The sequence below is a fragment of the Oryzias latipes genome, chromosome 2, assembly GCF_053564925.1.
Source record: "Oryzias latipes strain Hd-rR chromosome 2, Olatipes_Hd-rR_3.1".
Classification (NCBI taxonomy): Eukaryota; Metazoa; Chordata; class Actinopteri; order Beloniformes; family Adrianichthyidae; genus Oryzias; species Oryzias latipes.
In genome coordinates this window covers 2,255,314-2,278,254 of record NC_136238.1, presented here as the reverse complement: position 1 = coordinate 2,278,254, position 22,941 = coordinate 2,255,314, and the positions used below count along the sequence as shown (strand labels likewise).

The 22,941-nt window shown below is 51.7% G+C and overlaps 1 protein-coding gene across 3 annotated transcripts; it reads right to left on the bottom strand.

Annotated features, from left to right (window-relative positions):
- Positions 1-304: 304 nt before the first annotated feature.
- On the bottom strand, positions 305-22,926 carry LOC105358614 (DNA-binding protein SATB2). Of its 3 annotated transcripts, none has more exons than XM_023949158.2 (12): positions 22,792-22,926; positions 18,664-18,869; positions 17,024-17,203; positions 15,332-15,458; positions 15,129-15,252; positions 13,876-13,978; positions 12,627-12,677; positions 12,053-12,558; positions 11,768-11,962; positions 11,527-11,679; positions 4,277-4,468; positions 305-1,040 (listed from the first exon to the last, which is right to left on the bottom strand). In XM_023949158.2, exons 2-12 carry the CDS (start codon positions 18,854-18,856, stop codon positions 483-485), a joined length of 2,382 nt encoding a protein of 793 aa, XP_023804926.1. In that variant the 5' UTR covers positions 18,857-18,869; positions 22,792-22,926; the 3' UTR covers positions 305-482. The 3 variants fall into 3 exon arrangements, with proteins under 3 accessions (XP_023804926.1, XP_023804930.1, XP_078798750.1); XM_023949162.2 differs by having other exon boundaries at positions 18,728-18,869; positions 22,792-22,878; XM_078942624.1 differs by lacking the exon at positions 22,792-22,926 and adding an exon at positions 19,468-19,600.
- Positions 22,927-22,941: the final 15 nt, after the last annotated feature.

Genomic DNA, 22,941 nt, shown 5'->3' with positions numbered 1-22,941 from the left:
CCTCCAACAGAAGGACAAAAAGCTCAAAGGAGAGGAGAGGATGATGGGATGGAGGAGAAGCCGTCAGTATTTATTACTAGCTGCAGTTTGTGGCTGAAACAACAGAAAACTCTTTAGTAAACATTGATCACATCTGGAGACTTTTTTTTTATTCTTTGACATTTTCATTCATCTTTTTCCATCGTTCTTAATAATCAGGAGGAACTTTCAGCTGCTTTTGTTTTTCCACAGGTTGATTTTCTGAAACATGAATTATTTAGAACTTTTTTCCATCCGTTTTTGAAAGTAAGGGATTCTATGGGGGGGGGGGGGGGGTCTCTGCAGGAAATCAGAGCCTCAGAAGGTGAGTGGCTGAATTTCCCCCTGTGTTTTGTCTCACAGGTTCTAAAGGACGTCCCACACCGGGGGGATGGACCCTGAAGCCTGCAGACGGACCCCCTCCCTTTGGGAGGCTTAAATATTTCTAGGGCTCAGTTCTCCTGTTATCTCTGCTGCTCTGCAGAGTGGGGGCTGTCCAAACTGCTGGGGGGGGACGGGGAGGAAGGCCCTGAGGTTTTCCCATCATCCCCTTCCTCCATCTCCACCTCTCCCTCCGTCCTCAGCAGGTCGTCTCCGCCGTTCTCGCTCCACCCCTCCCCCGCCCCCTCCGCGGGACAGACCCCGCCCTCGCTGTCCAGGGAGCCGTCCCCGGGCGGGGCCTCTTTGGTCTGGCTGTGGTGCTTGACGTTGTAGCGCTGGTTCTGGAAGAACTTGAGGATGGTGTGCTTGGGCAGGTCCAGCTGGGCGGACAGGGTGTGGATGGCCTCCTGGTCCGGGTACAGCCCCACGTCCCCGATGAAGCTCTGCAGGATCCCCAGGGCCTCCAGGGAGATCCTGGTGCGGGACCTGGCCTTCTTTGCCCCGCCTCCTCCGGGGCCGGGACTCACACCCCGCTGTGGGCCGTCCTCGGGGGGCGGGGGCTCCTGCAGGTGGACGGGCTGACGGTCCTCTGGCATGGGGGGCGGCGGGGTCAGCAGGGTCAGCGGCGGCCTGTGGAGGCTCTGGGAGCAAACAAACGAAACATTGAAACTCGATTCAGTATTTTAGAGCCAAACATTAAAGTGGGGGGGTATCTACACCCCCTTCTGCTGACTGATGTGGTTCCACCCGTTTCCCTGATGAGCAAAAGCCGGTTCAGTCCTCCCGTCCACCAAAAACATTTTGTTCTGTCAATTTTTGTTAAATCCACCCAAACCATTACTCCCAGAGCCCCGCCCCTTAACTCCCACAGTCTGTTAACCCCTCTGTTTACCCCTCTGCCTCTGTCCTTTTACCCCTCTGTTTACCCCTCTGTTTTACCCCTCTGTTTACCCCTCTGTCTCTGCCCTTTTACCCCTCTGTTTTACCCCTCTGTTTTACCCCTCTGTTTACCCCTCTGTTAACCCCTCTGCCTCTGCCCTTTTACCCCTCTGTTTTACCCCTCTGTTTACCCCTCTGTTTTACCCCTCTGTTTATCCCTCTGTTTTACCCCTCTGTTTACCCCTCTGTTTTACCCCTCTGTTTACCCCTCTGTCTCTGCCCTTTTACCCCTCTGTTTTACCCCTCTGTTTTACCCCTCTGTTTACCCCTCTGTTAACCCCTCTGCCTCTGCCCTTTTACCCCTCTGTTTTACCCCTCTGTTTACCCCTCTGTTTTATCCCTCATATTACCCCTCTGTTTACCCCTCTGTTTTACCCCTCATTTTACCCCTCTGTTTACCCCTCTGTTTACCCCTCTGTTTACCCCTCTGTTTTACCCCTCTGTTTATCCCTCTGTTTACCCCTCTGTTTACCCCTCTGTTTTACCCCTCATTTTACCCCTCTGTTTACCCCTCTGTTTACCCCTCTGTTTTACCCCTCTGTTTACCCCTCTGTTTTATCCCTCATTTTACCCCTCTGTTTACCCCTCTGTTTTACCCCTCATTTTACCCCTCTGTTTACCCCTCTGTTTTACCCCTCATTTTACCCCTCTGTTTACCCCTCTGTTTTACCCCTCTGTTTACCCCTCTGTTTTACCCCTCTGTTTACCCCTCTGTTTTACCCCTCATTTTATCCCTCTGTTTACCCCTCTGTTTTACCCCTCTGTTTTACCCCTCTGCCTCTGCCTTTTTACCCCTCTGTTTTACCCCTCTGTTTATCCCTCTGTTTACCCCTCTGTTTTACCCCTCTGTTAACCCCTCTGTTTTACCCCTCTGTTTACCCCTCTGTTTTACCCCTCTGTTTACCCCTCTGTTTACCCCTCTGTTTTACCCCTCTGTTTACCCCTCTGTTTTACCCCTCATTTTATCCCTCTGTTTACCCCTCTGTTTACCCCTCTGTTTTACCCCTCTGCCTCTGCCCTTTTACCCCTCTGCCTCTGCCCTTTTACCCCTCCATCGTGGCTCTCTGCTTAAATAAAGCTAAAGTTGTTTTCGTATTACTAAACTATCAATCAGTGATTTTCTTGAATAGCCCATAAGGCTCTGCCAGGTTCCAGACTACATTACCCATAATGCTCCATCAATCCTCCACATTCCGTAGCGCTGTGTTCCACAGAAAACCGGTTGTGAGTCAGTGAAGGCGGATTTCCTGTCGGTAAAACTTTCCAGGACCGGAAAGTCTGCCCTCATGGTCCAAAGATGTGGGTCCCTTACTGAGATCTGGTTCCCTGACCTCTGACATGGACCCCCACCCGCCACTGATGACATCAGCTGCATTACTGCAGTGAGATGTGTGCTTCAGGGTCTTTTATTTTGAAAGGCAGTCATGTGAACCTGTGTTTCATGTTCTCAAAGGTCAGACCGCTGCAGCTTGTGGTCGCTGACACATCGACCCGCAGGTCACAGACCCCCACACTGACCCTCTCTGTCAGCACAGGGAGGTGTCACCGCGCGTCCTCCACCGGCCACCACCACCACGCCAGACTCCCAAACAGGCTGGCTGCTGGGCTTATTAAGGGGGCGGGGCCCCAGCACACCCAAACACAGGAATCCCAGCCGCAAATCTGTGGTCCGTCCAAATGAAAGGAGCGCCGTCCGGATAATAGCCAATCCTTTTCCCGGCGTCAATAATTACAGGCTGCCGTCGGGATAAAGCCGAGGTTAGACGCAGACGGGGGGCGGAGGGGGGGCAAGGAGTGCTCGGCAGGAAGTGTGTGGGCCGCTTCTATTTCAGAGGGCCTGTGGGACAAACCATGACAGAGCACGGGGGGGACGGAGCAGGTGGAGGGGCATGCTCCCCCTGACCCCCCCATCCACAGGTCTGCAACTCACCACAGAACAGAGAAAGTGAAGACATAAGACCCCCCCCCCACACACACACACACAAAAGTACCTGGTGAAAAGCCCCCCCCCCCAACAACGAGGATGACATCACAGTGGGAGGAACCATCACAAAAGCGAAGGGAGACAAAATCTCTTACGGGACTCAAAGAAAGGAAAAATCCACAAATGACACCAAAAAAGTTCAGAAATTATGGGATGGCCACAGGACCAACGGCTACTTTGTGAGAAAGTGTGTATTTTCACACACAATGTTAGGTTAAGTGCACAACCACAAGAGCCCCCCCCAAAATCCCTCTCCTCCTGGGGATTTGGATCCATCGCCTCCTAAGTCCTAGAGCATCATGGGAAAGCTCCTCCAAAAAAAAGTAAAGCTTAGAGTTTGTCGGTTTTTAACGGCGTTATGGTGGCGAGCTAGCAAAAGGGGCGTGTCCCTGTTCCTCGTTGTAAAAACATGAATCTCTGGGTGAAGCTGATTGAAACTATATAACATACGATAGAAACTATGAAGAATGTGGGCGGAGTGTACTAAAAACCTCAGTTGCTAAGGAACTGAAAAAGTTTACTTTTGCCGATTCTCCTAAAAATGACGCCGACCTGTCCGTCATCCCCACACGACCCAAACAATTAATGGTTGCTATGGAGATAAAACCAACAGAAATGCCACCATTTTTAAAAAAGGGTTATTGTTGTTTCTAATTTCTGTTGGTGCAGCTCCGACCAGCCAATGAGGGCAGGTCAAGAGGGGCTGTGAGGGTGGGGGCGGGTACCGCCTGAGGTTCGTAGCAGTTTTCATAGATTCACATGCAGATTTTTGCTCATCTCTCCGTTTGTTGAAGGCTTCTTTGGACAGAAAGTTCTGGAGCTCTGAGCTGACGCCACACATCAGTCTGATCAGAATTCTGTATTCTGCCCGACAACAGGAAGTTCTGAAATGGCCCCCCCTTTTTTCAGGGTTCACAGTTCCAGGTCCTCGGCAGGGCGGAGCGACGGGCTCACCTGCGGCTCTGGGAGGTGCAGGACGGCGTGCAGCCGCTCGCTGTGCTGCTGGCGGGACTCCTCCTCGTAGACCTGGTCCCGCTCCGCCTGTGGGAGGGCCAGAAAGCGGCGGATGGTGCACAGGTTCTCCCAGAGGGTGCGGTTGTCTGGACTCGGGCTCTCCTTCCACCTGAGGAGCTCACACAGCCAACCCTGGAACATGAATACCAGAACCGTCAGACACGGGGGCATCAGAGGCAGAAGCAGTAACACCGGTTCTACCGGGTCTGGACTTTAAGGACTGGTTTAGATGGGATGACTTCTGTTCTGGACACTGAGACCTGAATCTGTATTTCAGACTTTCTTTCAGAACTAAACTCCAACATATGAGAAAGTTCTGGATTGAAAACAGTCTGGTTCTGCTGACTCTGGTCCAAAAATCTGTCCTGAAGAGACCTTTCTGGATCAAATCAAAATGTTCTGGAGCCACAAAGACTTTTCCCCCAAAGGTCCGACCAGAGAGACGTTTCCCTCAAACTCTTCATCTTGACAGTAATCTCCTCATCAGCATCATCTTCAGCCTTCTGGTTGTCATGGAAACAGCTTCATCCAAACATCTGCATCTGACTGGTTCCGGCAAGTCCAGGACCCCAGAACCAGGATTTGGACCCTCAACCACCTGAAGAGACGCTCAGCAGACGGTTCTGGATCCTCTTTGGTGGTTTTTAGGGACCAATGCCATCGGAGTTCTGTTTCTACCAGACGACTAAAACCCTTCTGAACAAACAACCGGATCCACCACACCCGGTTCTGGTTCCTCCAGCTCATGTTCCGTCTCCTCTGGGTTCCATCTGGATTCCGTCTGAGTTCCGTCTGGGTTCTGTCTTCTCTGAGTTCTCTCTAGGTTCTTTCTCCTCTGGGTTCTGTCTGGGTTCTGTCTGGGTTCCATCTGGGTTCTGTCTGGGTTCTGTCTTAGTTTTGTCTGGGTTCGGTCTGGGTTCCGTCTCCTCTGGGTTCTGTCTGGATTCTAACTTGGTTCTGTCTGGGTTCTGTTTGTATTCCCTCTGGGTAACATCTGGGTTCTGTCTGGATTCTTTCTGGGTTCTGTCTGGGTTCTGTCTAGGTTCTGTCTGGGTTCTGTTTGGGTTCCTTCTGGGTTCTGTCTGGATTCCCTCTGGGTACCGTCTGGGTTCTGTCTTGATTCTGTCTGGATTCTGTCTGGGTTCCATCTGGGTTCTGTCTGGGCTCTGTCTGGGTTCCCTCTTGGTCCTGTCTTGATTCTGTCTGGATTTTGTCTGGATTCTGTCTGGGTTCTGTCTGTATTCCCCCTGGGTAACGTCTGGGTTCTGTCTGGATTCTTTCTGGGTTCTGTCTGGGTTTTGTCTAGGTTCTGTCTTGGTTCTGTTTGGGTTCCTTCTGGGTTCTGTCTGGGTTCTGTCTGGATTCCCTCTGGGTACCGTCTGGGTTCTGTCTGGGTTCCTTCTGGGTTCTCTCTGGATTCTGTCTGGGTTCTGTCTGGGTTCTGTCTGGATTCCCTCTGGGTACCGTCTGGGTTCTGTCTGGATTCTGTCTGGGTTCCGTCTGGGTTCTGTCTGGATTCTGTCTTGGTTCTGTCTGGGTTCGGTCTGGGTTCCGCCTGGGTTCTGTCTGGATTCTGTCTGGGTTCGGTCTGGGTTCCGTCTGGGTTCTGTCTGGGTTCGGTCTGGGTTCCGTCTGGGTTCTGTCTGGATTCTGTCTGGGTTCGGTCTGGGTTCCGTCTGGGTTCTGTCTGGGCTCCGTGTCCATCTGGGTTCTGTCTGGATTCTGTCTGGGTTCCGTCTGGGTTCTGTCTGGATTCTGTCTTGGTTCTGTCTGGGTTCGGTCTGGGTTCCGTCTGGGTTCTGTCTGGATTCTGTCTGGGTTCGGTCTGGGTTCCGTCTGGGTTCTGTCTGGGCTCCGTGTCCATCTGGGTTCTGTCTGGATTCTGTCTTGGTTCTGTCTGGGTTCTGTTTGGATTCTGTCTAGGTTCCTTCTGGGTTCTGTCTGGGTTCCTTCTGGGTTCTGTCTGGATTCTGTCTGGGTTCTGTCTGGATTCTGTCTGGATTCTGTCTGGGTTCGGTCTGGGTTCCTTTCTGGGTTCTCTCTGTATTCTGTCTGGGTTCTGTCTGGGTTCTGTTTGGATTCTGTCTGGGTTCCGTCTGGGTTCTGTCTGGGCTCCGTGTCCATCTGGGTTCTGTCTGGATTCTGTCTTGGTTCTGTCTGGGTTCGGTCTGGGTTCTGTCTGGGTTCTGTCTTGGTTCTGTCTGGGTTCCTTCTGGGTTCTGTCTGGGTTCCTTTCTGGGTTCTCTCTGTATTCTGTCTGGGTTCTGTCTGGGTTCTGTCTGGATTCCCTCTGGGTACCGTCTGGGTTCTGTTTGGATTCTGTCTGGGTTCCGTCTGGGTTCTGTCTGGGTTCTGTCTGGATTCTGTCTTGGTTCTGTCTGGGTTCAGTCTGGGTTCCTTCTGGGTTCTCTGTGGATTCTGTCTGGGTTCTTTCTGGGTTCTGTCTAGGTTCTGTCTGGGTTCTGTCTGGGTTCCTTCTGGGTTCTGTCTGGGTTCCTTATGGGTTCTGTCAGGGTTCTGTCTGGATTCCCTCTGGGTACCGTCTGGGTTCTGTCTGGATTCTGTCTGGGTTCCGTCTGGGTTCTGTCTGGGCTCCGTGTCCATCTGGGTTCTGTCTGGATTCTCTCTTGGTTCTGTCTGGGGTCTGTCTGGGTTCTGTCTTTGTTCTGTCTGGGTTCTGTCAGGGTTCTGTCTGGATTCCCTCTGGGTACCGTCTGGGTTCTGTCTGGATTCTGTCTGGGTTCCGTCTGGGTTCTGTCTGGGCTCTGTCTCCATCTGGGTTCTGTCTGGATTCTGTCTTGGTTCTGTCTGGGTTCTGTCTGGGTTCTGTCTGGATTCTGTCTGGGTTCTGTCTGGATTCTCTCTTGGTTCTGTCTGGGTTCTGTTTGGATTCTGTCTGGGTTCTGTCAGGGTTCTGTCTGGATTCCCTCTGGGTACCGTCTGGGTTCTGTCTGGATTCTGTCTGGGTTCCGTCTGGGTTCTGTCTGGGCTCTGTCTCCATCTGGGTTCTGTCTGGATTCTGTCTTGGTTCTGTCTGGGTTCTGTCTGGGTTCTGTCTGGATTCTGTCTGGGTTCTGTCTGGATTCTCTCTTGGTTCTGTCTGGGTTCTGTTTGGATTCTGTCTAGGTTCCTTCTGGGTTCTGTCTGGGTTCCTTCTGGGTTCTGTCTGGATTCTGTCTGGGTTCTGTCTGGATTCTGTCTGGATTCTGTCTGGGTTCTGTCTGGGCTCCGTGTCCATCTGGGTTCTGTCTGGATTCTGTCTTGGTTCTGTCTGGGTTCGGTCTGGGTTCTGTCTGGGTTCTGTCTTGGTTCTGTCTGGGTTCCTTCTGGGTTCTGTCTGGGTTCCTTTCTGGGTTCTCTCTGTATTCTGTCTGGGTTCTGTCTGGGTTCTGTCTGGATTCCCTCTGGGTACCGTCTGGGTTCTGTTTGGATTCTGTCTGGGTTCCGTCTGGGTTCTGTCTGGGTTCTGTCTGGATTCTGTCTTGGTTCTGTCTGGGTTCAGTCTGGGTTCCTTCTGGGTTCTCTGTGGATTCTGTCTGGGTTCTTTCTGGGTTCTGTCTAGGTTCTGTCTGGGTTCTGTCTGGGTTCCTTCTGGGTTCTGTCTGGGTTCCTTATGGGTTCTGTCAGGGTTCTGTCTGGATTCCCTCTGGGTACCGTCTGGGTTCTGTCTGGATTCTGTCTGGGTTCCGTCTGGGTTCTGTCTGGGCTCCGTGTCCATCTGGGTTCTGTCTGGATTCTCTCTTGGTTCTGTCTGGGGTCTGTCTGGGTTCTGTCTTTGTTCTGTCTGGGTTCTGTCAGGGTTCTGTCTGGATTCCCTCTGGGTACCGTCTGGGTTCTGTCTGGATTCTGTCTGGGTTCCGTCTGGGTTCTGTCTGGGCTCTGTCTCCATCTGGGTTCTGTCTGGATTCTGTCTTGGTTCTGTCTGGGTTCTGTCTGGGTTCTGTCTGGATTCTGTCTGGGTTCTGTCTGGATTCTCTCTTGGTTCTGTCTGGGTTCTGTTTGGATTCTGTCTAGGTTCCTTCTGGGTTCTGTCTGGGTTCCTTCTGGGTTCTGTCTGGATTCTGTCTGGGTTCTGTCTGGATTCTGTCTGGATTCTGTCTGGGTTCGGTCTGGGTTCCTTTCTGGGTTCTCTCTGTATTCTGTCTGGGTTCTGTCTGGGTTCTGTTTGGATTCTGTCTGGGTTCCGTCTGGGTTCTGTCTGGGCTCCGTGTCCATCTGGGTTCTGTCTGGATTCTGTCTTGGTTCTGTCTGGGTTCGGTCTGGGTTCTGTCTGGGTTCTGTCTTGGTTCTGTCTGGGTTCCTTCTGGGTTCTGTCTGGGTTCTGTCTGGGTTCTGTCTGGATTCCCTCTGGGTACCGTCTGGGTTCTGTTAGGATTCTGTCTGGGTTCCGTCTGGGTTCTGTCTGGTTTCCGTGTCCATCTGGGTTCCGTCAGGATTCTGTCTGGGTTCTGTCTGGATTCTGTCTTGGTTCTGTCTGGGTTCAGTCTGGGTTCCTTCTGGGTTCTGTCTGGGTTCCTTATGGGTTCTGTCAGGGTTCTGTCTGGATTCCCTCTGGGTACCGTCTGGGTTCTGTCTGGGTTCCTTATGGGTTCTGTCAGGGTTCTGTCTGGATTCCCTCTGGGTACCGTCTGGGTTCTGTCTGGATTCTGTCTGGGTTCCGTCTGGGTTCTGTCTGGGCTCCGTCTCCATCTGGGTTCTGTCTGGGTTCTGTCTGGGTTCTGTCTGGATTCTGTCTGGGTTCTGTCTGGATTCTCTCTTGGTTCTGTCTGGGTTCTGTCTGGGTTCTGTCTGGATTCCCTCTGGGTACCGTCTGGGTTCTGTCTGGATTCTGTCTGGGTTCAGTCTGGGTTCTGTCTGGATTCTGTCTTGGTTCTGTCTGGGTTCGGTCTGGGTTCCGTCTGGGTTCTGTCTGGATTCTGTCTGGGTTCGGTCTGGGTTCCGTCTGGGTTCTGTCTGGGCTCCGTGTCCATCTGGGTTCGGTCTGGATTCTGTCTTGGTTCTGTCTGGGTTCTTTTTGGATTCTGTCTAGGTTCCTTCTGGGTTCTGTCTGGGTTCCTTCTGGGTTCTGTCTGGATTCTGTCTGGGTTCTGTCTGGATTCTGTCTGGATTCTGTCTGGGTTCGGTCTGGGTTCCTTTCTGGGTTCTCTCTGTATTCTGTCTGGGTTCTGTCTGGGTTCTGTTTGGATTCTGTCTGGGTTCCGTCTGGGTTCTGTCTGGGCTCCGTGTCCATCTGGGTTCTGTCTGGATTCTGTCTTGGTTCTGTCTGGGTTCGGTCTGGGTTCTGTCTGGGTTCTGTCTTGGTTCTGTCTGGGTTCCTTCTGGGTTCTGTCTGGGTTCCTTTCTGGGTTCTCTCTGTATTCTGTCTGGGTTCTGTCTGGGTTCTGTCTGGATTCCCTCTGGGTACCGTCTGGGTTCTGTTTGGATTCTGTCTGGGTTCCGTCTGGGTTCTGTCTGGGTTCTGTCTGGATTCTGTCTTGGTTCTGTCTGGGTTCAGTCTGGGTTCCTTCTGGGTTCTCTGTGGATTCTGTCTGGGTTCTTTCTGGGTTCTGTCTAGGTTCTGTCTGGGTTCTGTCTGGGTTCCTTCTGGGTTCTGTCTGGGTTCCTTATGGGTTCTGTCAGGGTTCTGTCTGGATTCCCTCTGGGTACCGTCTGGGTTCTGTCTGGATTCTGTCTGGGTTCCGTCTGGGTTCTGTCTGGGCTCCGTGTCCATCTGGGTTCTGTCTGGATTCTCTCTTGGTTCTGTCTGGGGTCTGTCTGGGTTCTGTCTTTGTTCTGTCTGGGTTCTGTCAGGGTTCTGTCTGGATTCCCTCTGGGTACCGTCTGGGTTCTGTCTGGATTCTGTCTGGGCTCCGTCTCCATCTGGGTTCTGTCTGGATTCTGTCTTGGTTCTGTCTGGGTTCTGTCTGGGTTCTGTCTGGATTCTGTCTGGGTTCTGTCTGGATTCTCTCTTGGTTCTGTCTGGGTTCTGTTTGGATTCTGTCTAGGTTCCTTCTGGGTTCTGTCTGGGTTCCTTCTGGGTTTTGTCTGGATTCTGTCTGGGTTCTGTCTGGATTCTGTCTGGATTCTGTCTGGGTTTTGTCTGGGTTCCTTTCTGGGTTCTCTCTGTATTCTGTCTGGGTTCTGTCTGGGTTCTGTTTGGATTCTGTCTGGGTTCCGTCTGGGTTCTGTCTGGGCTCCGTGTCCATCTGGGTTCTGTCTGGATTCTGTCTTGGTTCTGTCTGGGTTCGGTCTGGGTTCTGTCTGGGTTCTGTCTTGGTTCTGTCTGGGTTCCTTCTGGGTTCTGTCTGGGTTTCTTTCTGGGTTCTCTCTGTATTCTGTCTGGGTTCTGTCTGGGTTCTGTCTGGGTTCTGTCTGGATTCCCTCTGGGTACCGTCTGGGTTCTGTTTGGATTCTGTCTGGGTTCCGTCTGGGTTCTGTCTGGGTTCCGTGTCCATCTGGGTTCCGTCAGGATTCTGTCTGGGTTCTGTCTGGATTCTGTCTTGGTTCTGTCTGGGTTCAGTCTGGGTTCCTTCTGGGTTCTGTCTGGGTTCCTTATGGGTTCTGTCAGGGTTCTGTCTGGATTCCCTCTGGGTACCGTCTGGGTTCTGTCTGGGTTCCTTATGGGTTCTGTCAGGGTTCTGTCTGGATTTCCTCTGGGTACCGTCTGGGTTCTGTCTGGATTCTGTCTGGGTTCCGTCTGGGTTCTGTCTGGGCTCCGTCTCCATCTGGGTTCTGTCTGGATTCTGTCTTGGTTCTGTCTGGGTTCTGTCTGGGTTCTGTCTGGGTTCTGTCTGGGTTCTGTCTGGATTCTGTCTGGGTTCTGTCTGGATTCTCTCTTGGTTCTGTCTGGGTTCTATCTGGGTTCCGTCCTTCACCTCCTCTCTGCCAGCTTCTTTAATTTTCCTTCATGTTTTTTCCAGATGAAACCAAAAGATCCGTCCCGCTGGCGTGCTGTTTTCTCTTTGATCTCTATCACCCGCATTGTTTGTTGGAATGCAAACAGACCCCCCCGCGCCCACACGCAGAGCCCCCCCCCTGTGACATCACGTGGGGGAGGAGCCGCAGAAACCAGACTTCATTGTGACTCGCTCTGCGGCTGAAAGCCTTTCATCTGCAGATGTTCTGCTTCATCTCCATCTGGAGGCGTGTTTGGTCTTCAGCTATCAGCAGACGGCGTGCTCAGACAGGAGCTCTAGGCTCCTCCCCCTTACCTGGCTTTTATTAGCCGCCACCTTGGCGAACAGAGCCTGGGAGACCTTTGCCCTCTTCATCTCCTGCTGGATCTCCTCGTAGACGTCAGAGCTGATGTTGGTCAGAGAGCTGAGCTTCAGCTGCAGCTCTGGAGGCGGGACGCTGCACTTCATCTGCACAGAACCACAACCAGAACCACAGTCATTACAGAACTTTGACAACTGCCGTGGTCCTCCGGGCCTCGGGTGGGGCGGGTCGTACCTGTCTGTTGGAGCTGGAGATGTGGGGGGGGCAGTGGTTGGTACTGGTGCTCCGCTCCCTCTCCTCCTGGTAGATCCGGTCCCGCTCGGTTTCGGGAAGGTTCAGGAAGTTCTGCATGGCCTTCAGGTTGACCAGCAGCGACTGGGAGGCGGAGCGAGGGTCCTCCTCCTTACGGAGGATCTCTGACAGCAGACCCTGCAGGACGAGAGGAGGCTCAGCAGATCTGGACCAGGTGTTCTGGCCCGGGTCCCCTGGCCTGGGTCTCCTGGACCCGGCTGTCCGTACCTGAGTGCGGTTGAAGGCCACGCGGGCGAAGACGGCCTGGGACACGCTGGCCCGCTTCAGCTCGTTCCTGACCTGCTGGTAGATGTCGGAGGAGACTTCGGCGCCGGAACAGCTGAGGCCGGACTCTGCGCCCCCCCCGGAGAGCTTGCAGGTCCGCGTGATGGGGGGGTGGTGGAGGAACTGCTGGCTGACCCCCTGCGGGTGCTGGTGGGCCAGCAGGCGGCTGACGGCCAGCTGCTGGTTGATGAGGTGGGCCATGGCCAGCTGCTGCCGGACCAGCTGGGGGGGCAGGAGCCCGCCGTGGCCCAGCAGCGGGGGGGCCTGCGAGTGCAGAGGGGGGCTGGGGTGGTTCTGGCCGGGCGCGTGAGGAAGACCGTGAGGCTGCGCGGCGGTCTGAGAGCCCCCCAGGCCGGACTGGACGGGTCCGGGCAGGGAGCTCATGAGGCTGGGGGGGGGCAGCAGGGAGGAGCGGTGGTTGTGGAGGCTCAGGTCCAGATTCCGCTCCACTGAAAGGACACAGAACCGGGTTAGGGTTCTGGAGAACCGTCAGAGGGAGGTGGGGGCAGGAGGTCACCTTTGATGCTGGACTGGTCCTGGGACGGCCACGCCTTCTCCAGGTGGTCACCTGTCAGAACCAGCAGAACAACCGTCTCAGAACCTCTGACCTAAAACCCCATCATCAGCTGCTCCCCTCTGTGGTCAGAACCTCCAACCTGCTTCTGTCTGGTTCTTTACAGCATGAGCTTTTGAAGGGGGAGGGGGTCATGAAGCTTAGCCTGCCCCCCTCCCCCCCAATAGATTCACCTGTAAAACTCAGTAATCGAAGCCTCAAAGCCTCGTTTCAGCCTTTAGAGACCTTGTCTTCTTTTAAACGTGGGGGGGTCGGGGGTAACGGCGTTGCTACTGTTGTAACAGCTTCTCCTCTGTGTGTGTGTGTGGGGGGGGAGGTGATGGGGGACATGTGGGCCCCTCCCTCACTGATGCAGACATGCAGACCAAAGGCTTCAGGAGGACCTGATGCTCCTCTCAGAAGCTCCTATAAGTCAGGATTGTGATTTTCTGTGGGGGTCACAGACAGTGAACGACCCCCCCACACACACACACACACAGCCATTAGTGTCATTGATGGTCCAATGTTTCATTTTCTTCTTCCTGTCAGCAAACTATGATAGTTTGATGTTGTGTGTTTGTGTTTAGACTCTTTTTGCTGTAAATGAGTGTTATTGGGACTACAAATATGGCGGCCAAGAGACTTCCTGCTGGTGACTTCCTGTCTCTCAGGTGTGTGGCTGATTACAGCACAAGGGGGGGGGTAGGAGGAGAAGGAGAAACAAACTGGCTGGAGTGACGTTTGACTGCTGTTTGAAGGATGGATTAAAGCCACGCATGTTTCTCTGGATGAGAAAGATGGAGGATAAACCAGAACTTCCTGTCTTCCTTCCTGAGGTTCTCCTTCACCAGAGAGTCTCAGGATTTCTGTCACAGCTGATCCGGTAAGAAGCCGTTGACGGAACGTCACACACCCCAACATTTGTGAGATCCTTTGTCCAGAGGGACAAAAGACGCCAAAGAACTTTAAAGTACTGTGTAAATAGTACATAGACTGGGTGATGTTGGTATAAATATGTGTGTATTTCAGAATATCATCATTAACTGAAACCTCATTGAGTTAGAGTTGTTTTGTATAAATACAGAACAGAAACAATCATACAGTAAAGAAAGGAGGAGATCCCTGATTCATTAGTACTCTCATTTAATGCTGAGGGTTACAAGGTCACCTCAAGGTCAGACAGGTAAAGGGGGGAGGAAGTGGGAGGAGTCACCTTTGCTGCGTTTGAACCTCCTGAACCAGCGGCCGAACTCCTGGCATCTGGCAGTGGAGACGTTGGTGTAGAACGAGCCGCTGACCATGGCGGAGATGACGCTCTGACGGACAGAAGAGCAGACAAGGACCGGTTCTGAAGGGTCTGGTTCTGAAGGCTTTGGTTCTGAAGGGTCTGGTTCTGAAGGTTCCTCTAAACCTTCTGTGAATTTCAAACCAGAGAAACATTGGACCGTTTTCCTCATCCAGGTTCTTCTGGGTCATAAAGGTCATGAGGAGGTTCTCCTTCACGGTTCCTCTGGAAAAAGGTCCTTGGTTCCGGCAGGTCTGAGCCGGAACCAGAGAGCAGAACCGTCCCATCAGGACGGCCCACATGGGAAAGGCTGAAGGCGAGGCCTCCCATGAGTCACGGCTCCCACACGCATCACTAATTACATCATAAATCTGGATCCACGGCGGTCTGATGGCGGCAGGAGGGAGGGGGGAGCTTACGCCTCCAGCTGTTCCCATGGGAGGAGCCGCACACGTGTGTGTGTGTGTGTGTGTGTGTGTGTGTGTGTGTGTGTGTGTGTGTGTGTGTGTGTGTGTGTGTGTGTGTGTGTGTGTGTGTGTGTGTGTGTGTGTGTGTGTGTGTGTGTGTGTGTGTGTGTGTGTGTGTAAATCCTTCATCACAGCATTCAAATAAACATAAAAGTCATTTTGGATTCAATAATTTCAGATTTTAGACTGAAGCATCTCGTCTGTCAGACAAAATAAAATCATTTTTGTTTCTATTCTAGTTCGTTTTTACTCTATTTATCATTTTTACTTGATTTTTTTCTTTTATGTAGCTCATTTCTTTACTGCTTATTTCTTTCATTTTGTATTTTTTATTTCTTATTTATTTATTCTTTGTCTTTTTTCTCAAAGCTTTTCTCATTTTTCATAAATTAGAATCATTTGAATTATTTAGCTCAGAGCCCCCCCCCTCCTCATGAGTCTCTCCTGGGCCCCTCCTCTATTTTATTCTTGATCATAACCCCCCACCCCTCCCCCGTTGTCTGTTCCTCTAAAGTCCTTCAGAATCGGGTCCAGACGGTTCTGCAGACATCACCAGAACCTCCTTCACCTCCATTCCCATCTGTGCTCCCTCCTCCTCCTGCTTCAGCATGGGGGGGTCAGAGCCTTCAGCCCCCTCCTTTGTTCAGTAGGATCAGCTGGTTTGTCCTGACCTGAAGAGTCTCCAGCTCCTCCTGCAGGAGGTGCAGCACGTACCTGGGACAGCGGACACTCCTTGGCCAGGGCGCTCTGGTTGGTCTCTCGGAGCAGCTCCTTCAGGGCGTTCCTCACCGTGGCGTGAGTCCACTGCTCCGACGGCAGCTCCTCCAGACGGGCGAAGCTGCAGAGAGAGCCCCCACATGGGTTCAGGGTGTGTGTGCCGGTCCGGACGGCGCCCGCCTCCCCGTCTCTGGACCCACCTCTGCAGGAGGATCCTCAGCGTCACCATGTGGTACACGTCCAGCAGCATGTCGGCCACCGTGGCCTCCGGAGCGTCCGTCAGGTAGTGGATGGGCATCGGCTTCCACCGTCCCATCTTGATGATGCCTGCAGGGCAAATCAAAGGTCCAAACATCGTCTGAGGGAACCCCGTCCTGCCCCCGGGCCGGAGGGCAGACGCGGTCATGCTGGGGTGGAACCGTGACGGCAGCATCTTCAGGGGGAGAACTCTGATCAGTGAGATGCTTCTGTCAATGATTGATGGTCAATAAAGCTTTGGTTTGAATCCCAGCACAGGGGGATGATGGAACCTGTAGTCCATCATGGGGTCCAAACTCCAGGTTCTCCTCTGGTAGATCTTCAGACCACCATCTACCAGAGCGCTCAAACAGGAAGCTGCTGCAGAAGAGTGGTTGCTATGGTTACCACAGCCTCTTCTGCCTGTTCAGACCGTCTGAGGACATCTGGAGGTTTGATGTTCTTCCAGTTCTCCCTGACGGCTTTTCCTGCTCACATCAGTGAGAACATCAGCATCTTTAATCACCAAGTTCAAAGAATCTAACGTTCTAAGGAGAACTCCAGCTCATCTAGCAGATTCTAGAAGTACAAACGTGTCCAGAATCCAGACCAGAAACCAACGAAGCAGGTCCTGTTCTTCAGTTTCAGCAGCAGCTCACAACAAGCTGCTTTCTGAGCAGCCAGAAGGTGCAATTAAAGCAAAAGCTGCAGATTAAAAATACTCCTCCAGACAAAAGAAGCCGTCTCCTCTCATGGCAGAGCAGAGAAACAAACTGCGTATAATTTTGGTCGTGACCACAGTCAGGGAAAAATGCTCCACTGCAGCCAGAAAATATTTATTTGAGAAGAAAAAGCTCATTTCTCCAAACAAAACCTGAATGTTTGGGGGAGCGGGGGGGTCCCAGGGCGTTGGCAGCTCGGTTAGATCGCCCTGTGTTTATGGGACAAACCAGGAATGTGCCTGTGCGTGTGCACGTGGGACGTGCGCTCTGGTGATCCCCGTCTCTGATCGCAGACTGATGGGAACATTTTTCAACCTGAGATGCTCCGATAACTTTATGCCGTTTCTGCTCAGATGTTGGCGGATAAAAGGCGGGAAAACACGACTAATCTGTGACAGAAATCTACTTCTGCACGTGGCAGCGGCTTCAACGGGAATCGAACCCGGATCCACCGGGAAACGTCTCTGGATCCACCAGAAACTGATCAATCATCACATCCATCGGAAGCGTCTCCAGGTTCATCAGCTGCTCTCATTCCATCATCACAAAGAAGCAGAATATTTCCTAGAATTCCGAGGGCGTCATTATACGCCATGGATTCTTTGTCTCAAACTTAAAGAACCTTTGTTCCTCTGAGAACGTCACGTGTTTTAAAATATCTGACGGGAACCTTCTCTACTGAGAGGAAGACGTTTGTTTGGACGTTCTGTCAGAACTCCAGTCCAGACCCTCATTAATTATTCTATTAAAGTTGTGTCAAAGTAAATGACCTCCTCTTCCAGCTCATGAACCTGGTGTCTCTCCAGGCTCTGTAGCCCCTCCCCTCACGTCCACAGTGAGGTGACAGGAGCAGGAAACCTTGGTTCTCTTCATCATCTTCATCATTGGGGGGTCCACAGAGGTCTCAGCAGCAGCCTCAGGCGTGGTACTCACCCCTGGCCTGAGCAGCTGAGCTGTGGGAGTATCCCAGAGCGACCAGAGCCGTCTCCACCAGCTGGGAGAACAGGACGTCCCTCCGGACCAGCACGAACTCGGCGTGATGGTCGGCCCGGGCCTCGCCGTCTCCAGCCGCGTCTGCGTGCTCCACCACGCAGAAGACCGGGATCATCAGACCTGCAGAACAGCAGACGTTCAGACCATCAGACCACTGACAACCAACACCCTGTTCTACCAGCAGGGGGCGTCTGGACCAAAAAGTCCATCTGCTGGTCCAACTTCTCCCAGTCTTATTCCTCTTAGCCTGACATGGTCCCCCCCCATCAGGATTGTTCTCCAGCAGGAGCCAGTGTCTCCTTCACCATCCAGCAGTAGAGGAAAGACGGTTCTGGACCATCCCTGGGCACAGAACAGAACCGTCTGATATGGTTCCTGGAGACCGTTCAGGTCTGCAAAGGCAGAGGGTTCTTGCAGAGGTGGTCTTGGGCCCAGTTCATGGATGAACGTGAAGGTTCTCCAGAGCGTTCTTCAGCTTCTTCTTCGTTCCCGTCTTTGTGGACGGTAAACGATGGACAGAGGACACACGGCCCCCTGCTGGTTTGGGACGGTCACGGAGCCACCTTCCCTCAGAAAGTGGGACATTTGTTCCTAACACAGTCTAGATCCCATGTTTAGATTGAGTCCCGGTCCATCTGCTGGGGGGTCCACAGGGACCATGTGGAGCTGATGGGGACAGAACCACACGTGTCTCCAGGTCCTCATCCCATCCGGCTGCTCGGACCCCAGCGCAGAACGTCTTAGAAGCTTGACGCCCCAGGAGCCACCAACCCCCCTGATGAGGCCGCCATTGAACCAAAAACCCCCCATCGCCATGAGGCAGCGGCTGGACGGGGGGTGGAGGAGCAGAGGGAGGAACGAAGAGGCTCCAGAGGTTTAGAATGATCCATCAGACGCCACATCCGTCCCCAAAGAAGCCCCCACCACCCCCAAAGAACGTCCAGTCGATCAGTTGATCTGGGTTGGTAGAAGCTTCCTGTGAATTCTGGAGGATTCTGGGAAAACAGAATCACTGAGGTTCTGTTTGGACCTAAAATTATGGGATGCTTTCAAAGACTTGTCCACCAGCAGCTGAACTTCCGGGTTGAAACCGATTTTTTTTCCTGTAAATTGTCTGCAGCATAAACGGATGTGGGCGTGGCCATTCCAGGCTCCTCCCCTTTCAGATACGGTACATTTTTTTTGTTGTCGATGAACTAAACTGTAATGCTCTTCATCGTTTGAGGATGACTGCAGTTGTGTGTGGATTCCTCGCTAACAGACTATCCAGTGTTCTGGAGTTTGGTCATGTGACCTCGATGGTCATGTGACCCCTGCTTTATGTTTTTATGACTAAAATGACGTCATTTTATTCAGACTCTTACTGAATCCTCTGTGATCAGGAAAACCTGGAGAATTTATAAAAAATAAATCTAAACACATTTTTTGCAAAGACTTCTGGGAAAGGATTTTAGAATGGTTGTTGTGGACACGCCCACTAAACCGCGACTGAAGGCGGATCTGCTGCAGCTTCTGACCACAGAAAACACTTTGGCATCAAAACACAACAGGACACGCCCCCCCCCGTCACATGTTCACACCTCCCAGAGGCCTCAGCGGCGAGCCGTTTAGGCGGCGGGGTGCGTTTGCCGGGCTGCCGTTCACCTCAGCGTGGCTCGTCTTGCTCTCGGGGGGGCCGCCAGAGGCTGGGCTGTCCTCTCGGTCCTGGGGGCCGACGCCGTCCTGAGGCTGGGGGCTCTCCGGCCCCCCCTCAGCACTTCCACCCTGCTCCATCAGCAAACAGGCTCTGTGGGGGGGGGGGGGGGACAGAACAGAGCAGAGTTAGGATCCAGACGTCATGAGAACCTCCTGACCTAAACAGCTCCGCCTCATATTTACAGGGGGGGCCACAGAACCGCAGACTAAATACAGACCTGTTTATCCTCCCAGCAAACACTACACATGAGAGGGGGGGTGAGGGACAAACAACTCTGATTTTAAATAAATAGAGAAATCAGAATTTTTTTAACCATAATTCTACATTTCTTCAGTTGACCTCTGACCTCGGCTCCTCGCCGTCTTTTCTGGACTCTCAGACGGAAAAATAAAAGATTCAACTTTTCTTTTTCCAGAATCAAATCAAACGTCGTCAGAAAAGTCGACATGAAAATGTTGACGGCTCTCCTGACTTTTCTTTTCAAAATAAAAGCACGGAAACACGTCAAAGTTTCCACAGACCACAGATAAAAAAACGGTCATACATGAATCTACGAGGAAAAAAGGAGAGCAGATGTGGGCTTTACGTGAAATTTTCACAGATGTATCAAGAATGAAACATGTTAAAACCACAGAAGAAGTAGGAACAAACCACGCAAAGAACACGTAAACCAACATAGAACATGAACCTGTGATTATTCTGCTGTTTATCTGCAATTCATCCGTGGTTCCTGCATCAACCGTGTCATTTTAACGTGATCTGTGCAGCGTATGCGTGATGTAAAAGTTATACATCTGTGGTTCCTGCGGGAAAAGTCGTTAGATGAAACAAAAAACATCTAAAGACACGTCGGTTGAATCCTCAACAGTCATCTGTGCATCGATGAGCACAAACACGTATGAATGACATGGATCACGATGGATCACGCATGGGTAACAAATTGGATCACGCATGGATCATGCATGAGTCAGGCGTGGATCACGCATGGGTCACGCATGGATCACGCATGGGTCACACATGGATCACACATGGGTCACGCATGGGTCACACATGGATCACGCATGGATCATGCATGAGTCACGCGTGGATCACGCATGGGTCACACATGGATCACGCATGGGTCACACATGGGTCACGCATGGATCACACATGGATCACGCATGGGTCACACATGGATCACGCATGGGTCACACATGGATCACGCATGGATCACACATGGGTCACGCATGGATCACGCGTGGATCACGCATGGATCACGCATGGATCACGCGTGGATCACGCATGGATCACGCATGGATCACGCATGGATGACGCATGGATCACGCATGGGACACGCATGGACCACGCATGGGTCACGCATGGATCACGCATGGGACACGCATGGATCACGCATGGGACACGCATGGATCACGCATGGATCACGCAAAAGTCACGCATGGATCACGCATGGGTCACGCATGGATCACGCATGAGACACGCATGGATCACGCATGGGACACGCATGGATCACGCATGGGACACGCATGGGTCACGCATGGATCACGCATGGATCAAGCAAAGGTCACGCATGGATCACGCATGGGTCACGCATGAGACACGCATGGATCACGCATGGGACACGCATGGATCACGCATGGATCACGCATGGGTCACGCATGGATCACGCATGGGACACGCATGGATCACGCATGGATTACTGCAAGGTCACGCATGGGTCACGCATGGACATCGCATGGTTCATGCATGGATCAAGCATGGGACACGCATGGGACAGGCAAGACGAAAGACTAAAGTGAAGAAGACGGACTAAAGTGAAGAAGACGAAGGGCTAAAGTGAAGAAGACGATGGACTAAAGTGAAGAAGACGAAGGACTAAAGTGAAGAAGATGATGGACTAAAGTGAAGAAGACGAAGGACTAAAGTGAAGAAGACGAAGGAATAAAGTGACGAAGACGAAGGAATAAAGTGACGAAGACGAAGGACTAAAGTGACGAAGACGATGGACTAAAGTGAAGAAGACGAAGGACTAAAGTGAAGAAGACGATGGACTAAAGTGACGAAGACGAAGGACTAAAGTGAAGAAGACGAAGGACTAAAGTGAAGAAGACGAAGGACTAAAGTGACGAAGACGAAGGACTAAAGTGAAGAAGACGAAGGACTAAAGTGAAGAAGACGAAGGACTAAAGTGAAGAAGACGAAGTTCTAAAGTGAAGAAGACGATGGACTAAAGTGAAGAAGACGAAGGACTAAAGTGAAGAAGACGAAGGACTAAAGTGAAGAAGACGAAGGAATAAAGTGACGAAGACGAACGACTAAAGTGAAGAAGACGAAGGACTAAAGTGAAGAAGACGAAGGACTAAAGTGAAGAAGACGAAGGACTAAAGTGAAGAAGACGAAGGAATAAAGTGACGAAGACGAACGACTAAAGTGAAGAAGACGATGGACTAAAGTGAAGAAGACGAAGGACTAAAGTGAAGAAGACGAAGGACTAAAGTGAAGAAGACGATGGACTAAAGTGAAGAAGACGAAGGACTAAAGTGAAGAAGACGAAGGACTAAAGTGAAGAAGACGAAGGAATAAAGTGAAGAAGACGAAGGACTAAAGTGAAGAAGACGAAGGACTAAAGTGAAGAAGACGAAGGACTAAAGTGAAGAAGACGATGGACTAAAGTGAAGAAGACGAAGGACTAAAGTGAAGAAGACGAAGGACTAAAGTGAAGAAGACGAAGGACTAAAGTGACGAAGACGAAGGACTAAAGTGACGAAGACGAAGGACTAAAGTGACGAAGACGATGGACTAAAGTGAAGAAGACGAAGGACTAAAGTGACGAAGACGAAGGACTAAAGTGACGAAGACGAAGGACTAAAGTGACGAAGACGAAGGACTAAAGTGAAGAAGACGAAGGACTAAAGTGAAGAAGACGAAGGACTAAAGTGACGAAGACGAAGGACTAAAGTGAAGAAGACGATGGACTAAAGTGACGAAGACGAAGGACTAAAGTGACGAAGACGAAGGACTAAAGTGACGAAGACGAAGGACTAAAGTGAAGAAGACGAAGGACTAAAGTGAAGAAGACGAAGGACTAAAGTGAAGAAGACGAAGGACTAAAGTGAAGAAGACGAAGGACTAAAGTGACGAAAACGAAGGACTAAAGTGAAGAAGACGAAGGACTAAAGTGAAGAAGACGATGGGCTAAAGTGACGAAGACGAAGGACTAAAGTGACGAAGACGAAGGACTAAAGTGAAGAAGACGAAGGACTAAAGTGAAGAAGACGAAGGACTAAAGTGAAGAAGACGAAGGACTAAAGTGAAGAAGACGAAGGACTAAAGTGACGAAAACGAAGGACTAAAGTGAAGAAGACGAAGGACTAAAGTGAAGAAGACGATGGGCTAAAGTGACGAAGACGAAGGACTAAAGTGAAGAAGACGAAGGACTAAAGTGAAGAAGACGAAGGACTAAAGTGAAGAAGACGAGGGACTCAGAGGAAGAAACACCAGAATGACAGGAAGAAAATGTCTCAAATGTTCTTCATCAGATGAAAGAACAATAACCACTGAAAACCGAGGAGATCCGTTCCCTAAAGAACATGTTCCTGCAGAAGTTCTGCAGGTTCTCCTGACGTCTGGACACAGATGAAGATCTCAGCTGGAAGCTGCAGGAGAACAGAAGCTGCAGAACGGTTCTCTGCTCCATCTGAACGTTCTCAACGCTGACGAGGAGAAAAACATCCAGAAGTTTTTCAGGAGAACGACATGAGCACGACCTCCTCTTCATCACAGCCTCCTGGTTCGTGTTCTCCTCATGAGGAGCAGCTCCTCTGGACTCTGCAGTTCCCCCCCCGCAGGTGTTCTGAATGGAGAACCGACGAGCGCCGACAATCAGCTGATCAGACTAATGGAGCTCAGGAACGTGTAGAACAGCAGCTTCAGCTCCAACAGTTCTGCTGAAAAACTAAAACTCCTTGTCTGCCTCCTCCTCTCCTCCCGCCGAGGCTGAAGGAGCTGCACTCACTCTGCAGGAGGTCAGTGCTCCGACACTCACTCCTCCGTCGGTGAGAATCCAGCCTGAGAGGAGGTGAACTGCTCCAAGTCTCCCCGCCTGACGGAATGATGCGGCTGACAGAGGAGCAGGAGGATGACAGGGGGGGAGGAGCAGGAGGAG

Coding starts and splice junctions, on each gene's coding strand:
- LOC105358614 (XM_023949158.2), bottom strand. CDS start 18,856: ATGGAGCAGGGTGGAAGTGCTGAGGGGGGGCCGGAGAGCCCCCAGCCT. Junction 15,459..17,023: donor CTCAGCTGCTCAGGCCAGGG/GTGAGTACCACG, acceptor TTTGCCCTGCAG/GCATCATCAAGATGGGACGG. Junction 4,469..11,526: donor TGGCGGCTAATAAAAGCCAG/GTAAGGGGGAGG, acceptor TTCATGTTCCAG/GGTTGGCTGTGTGAGCTCCT.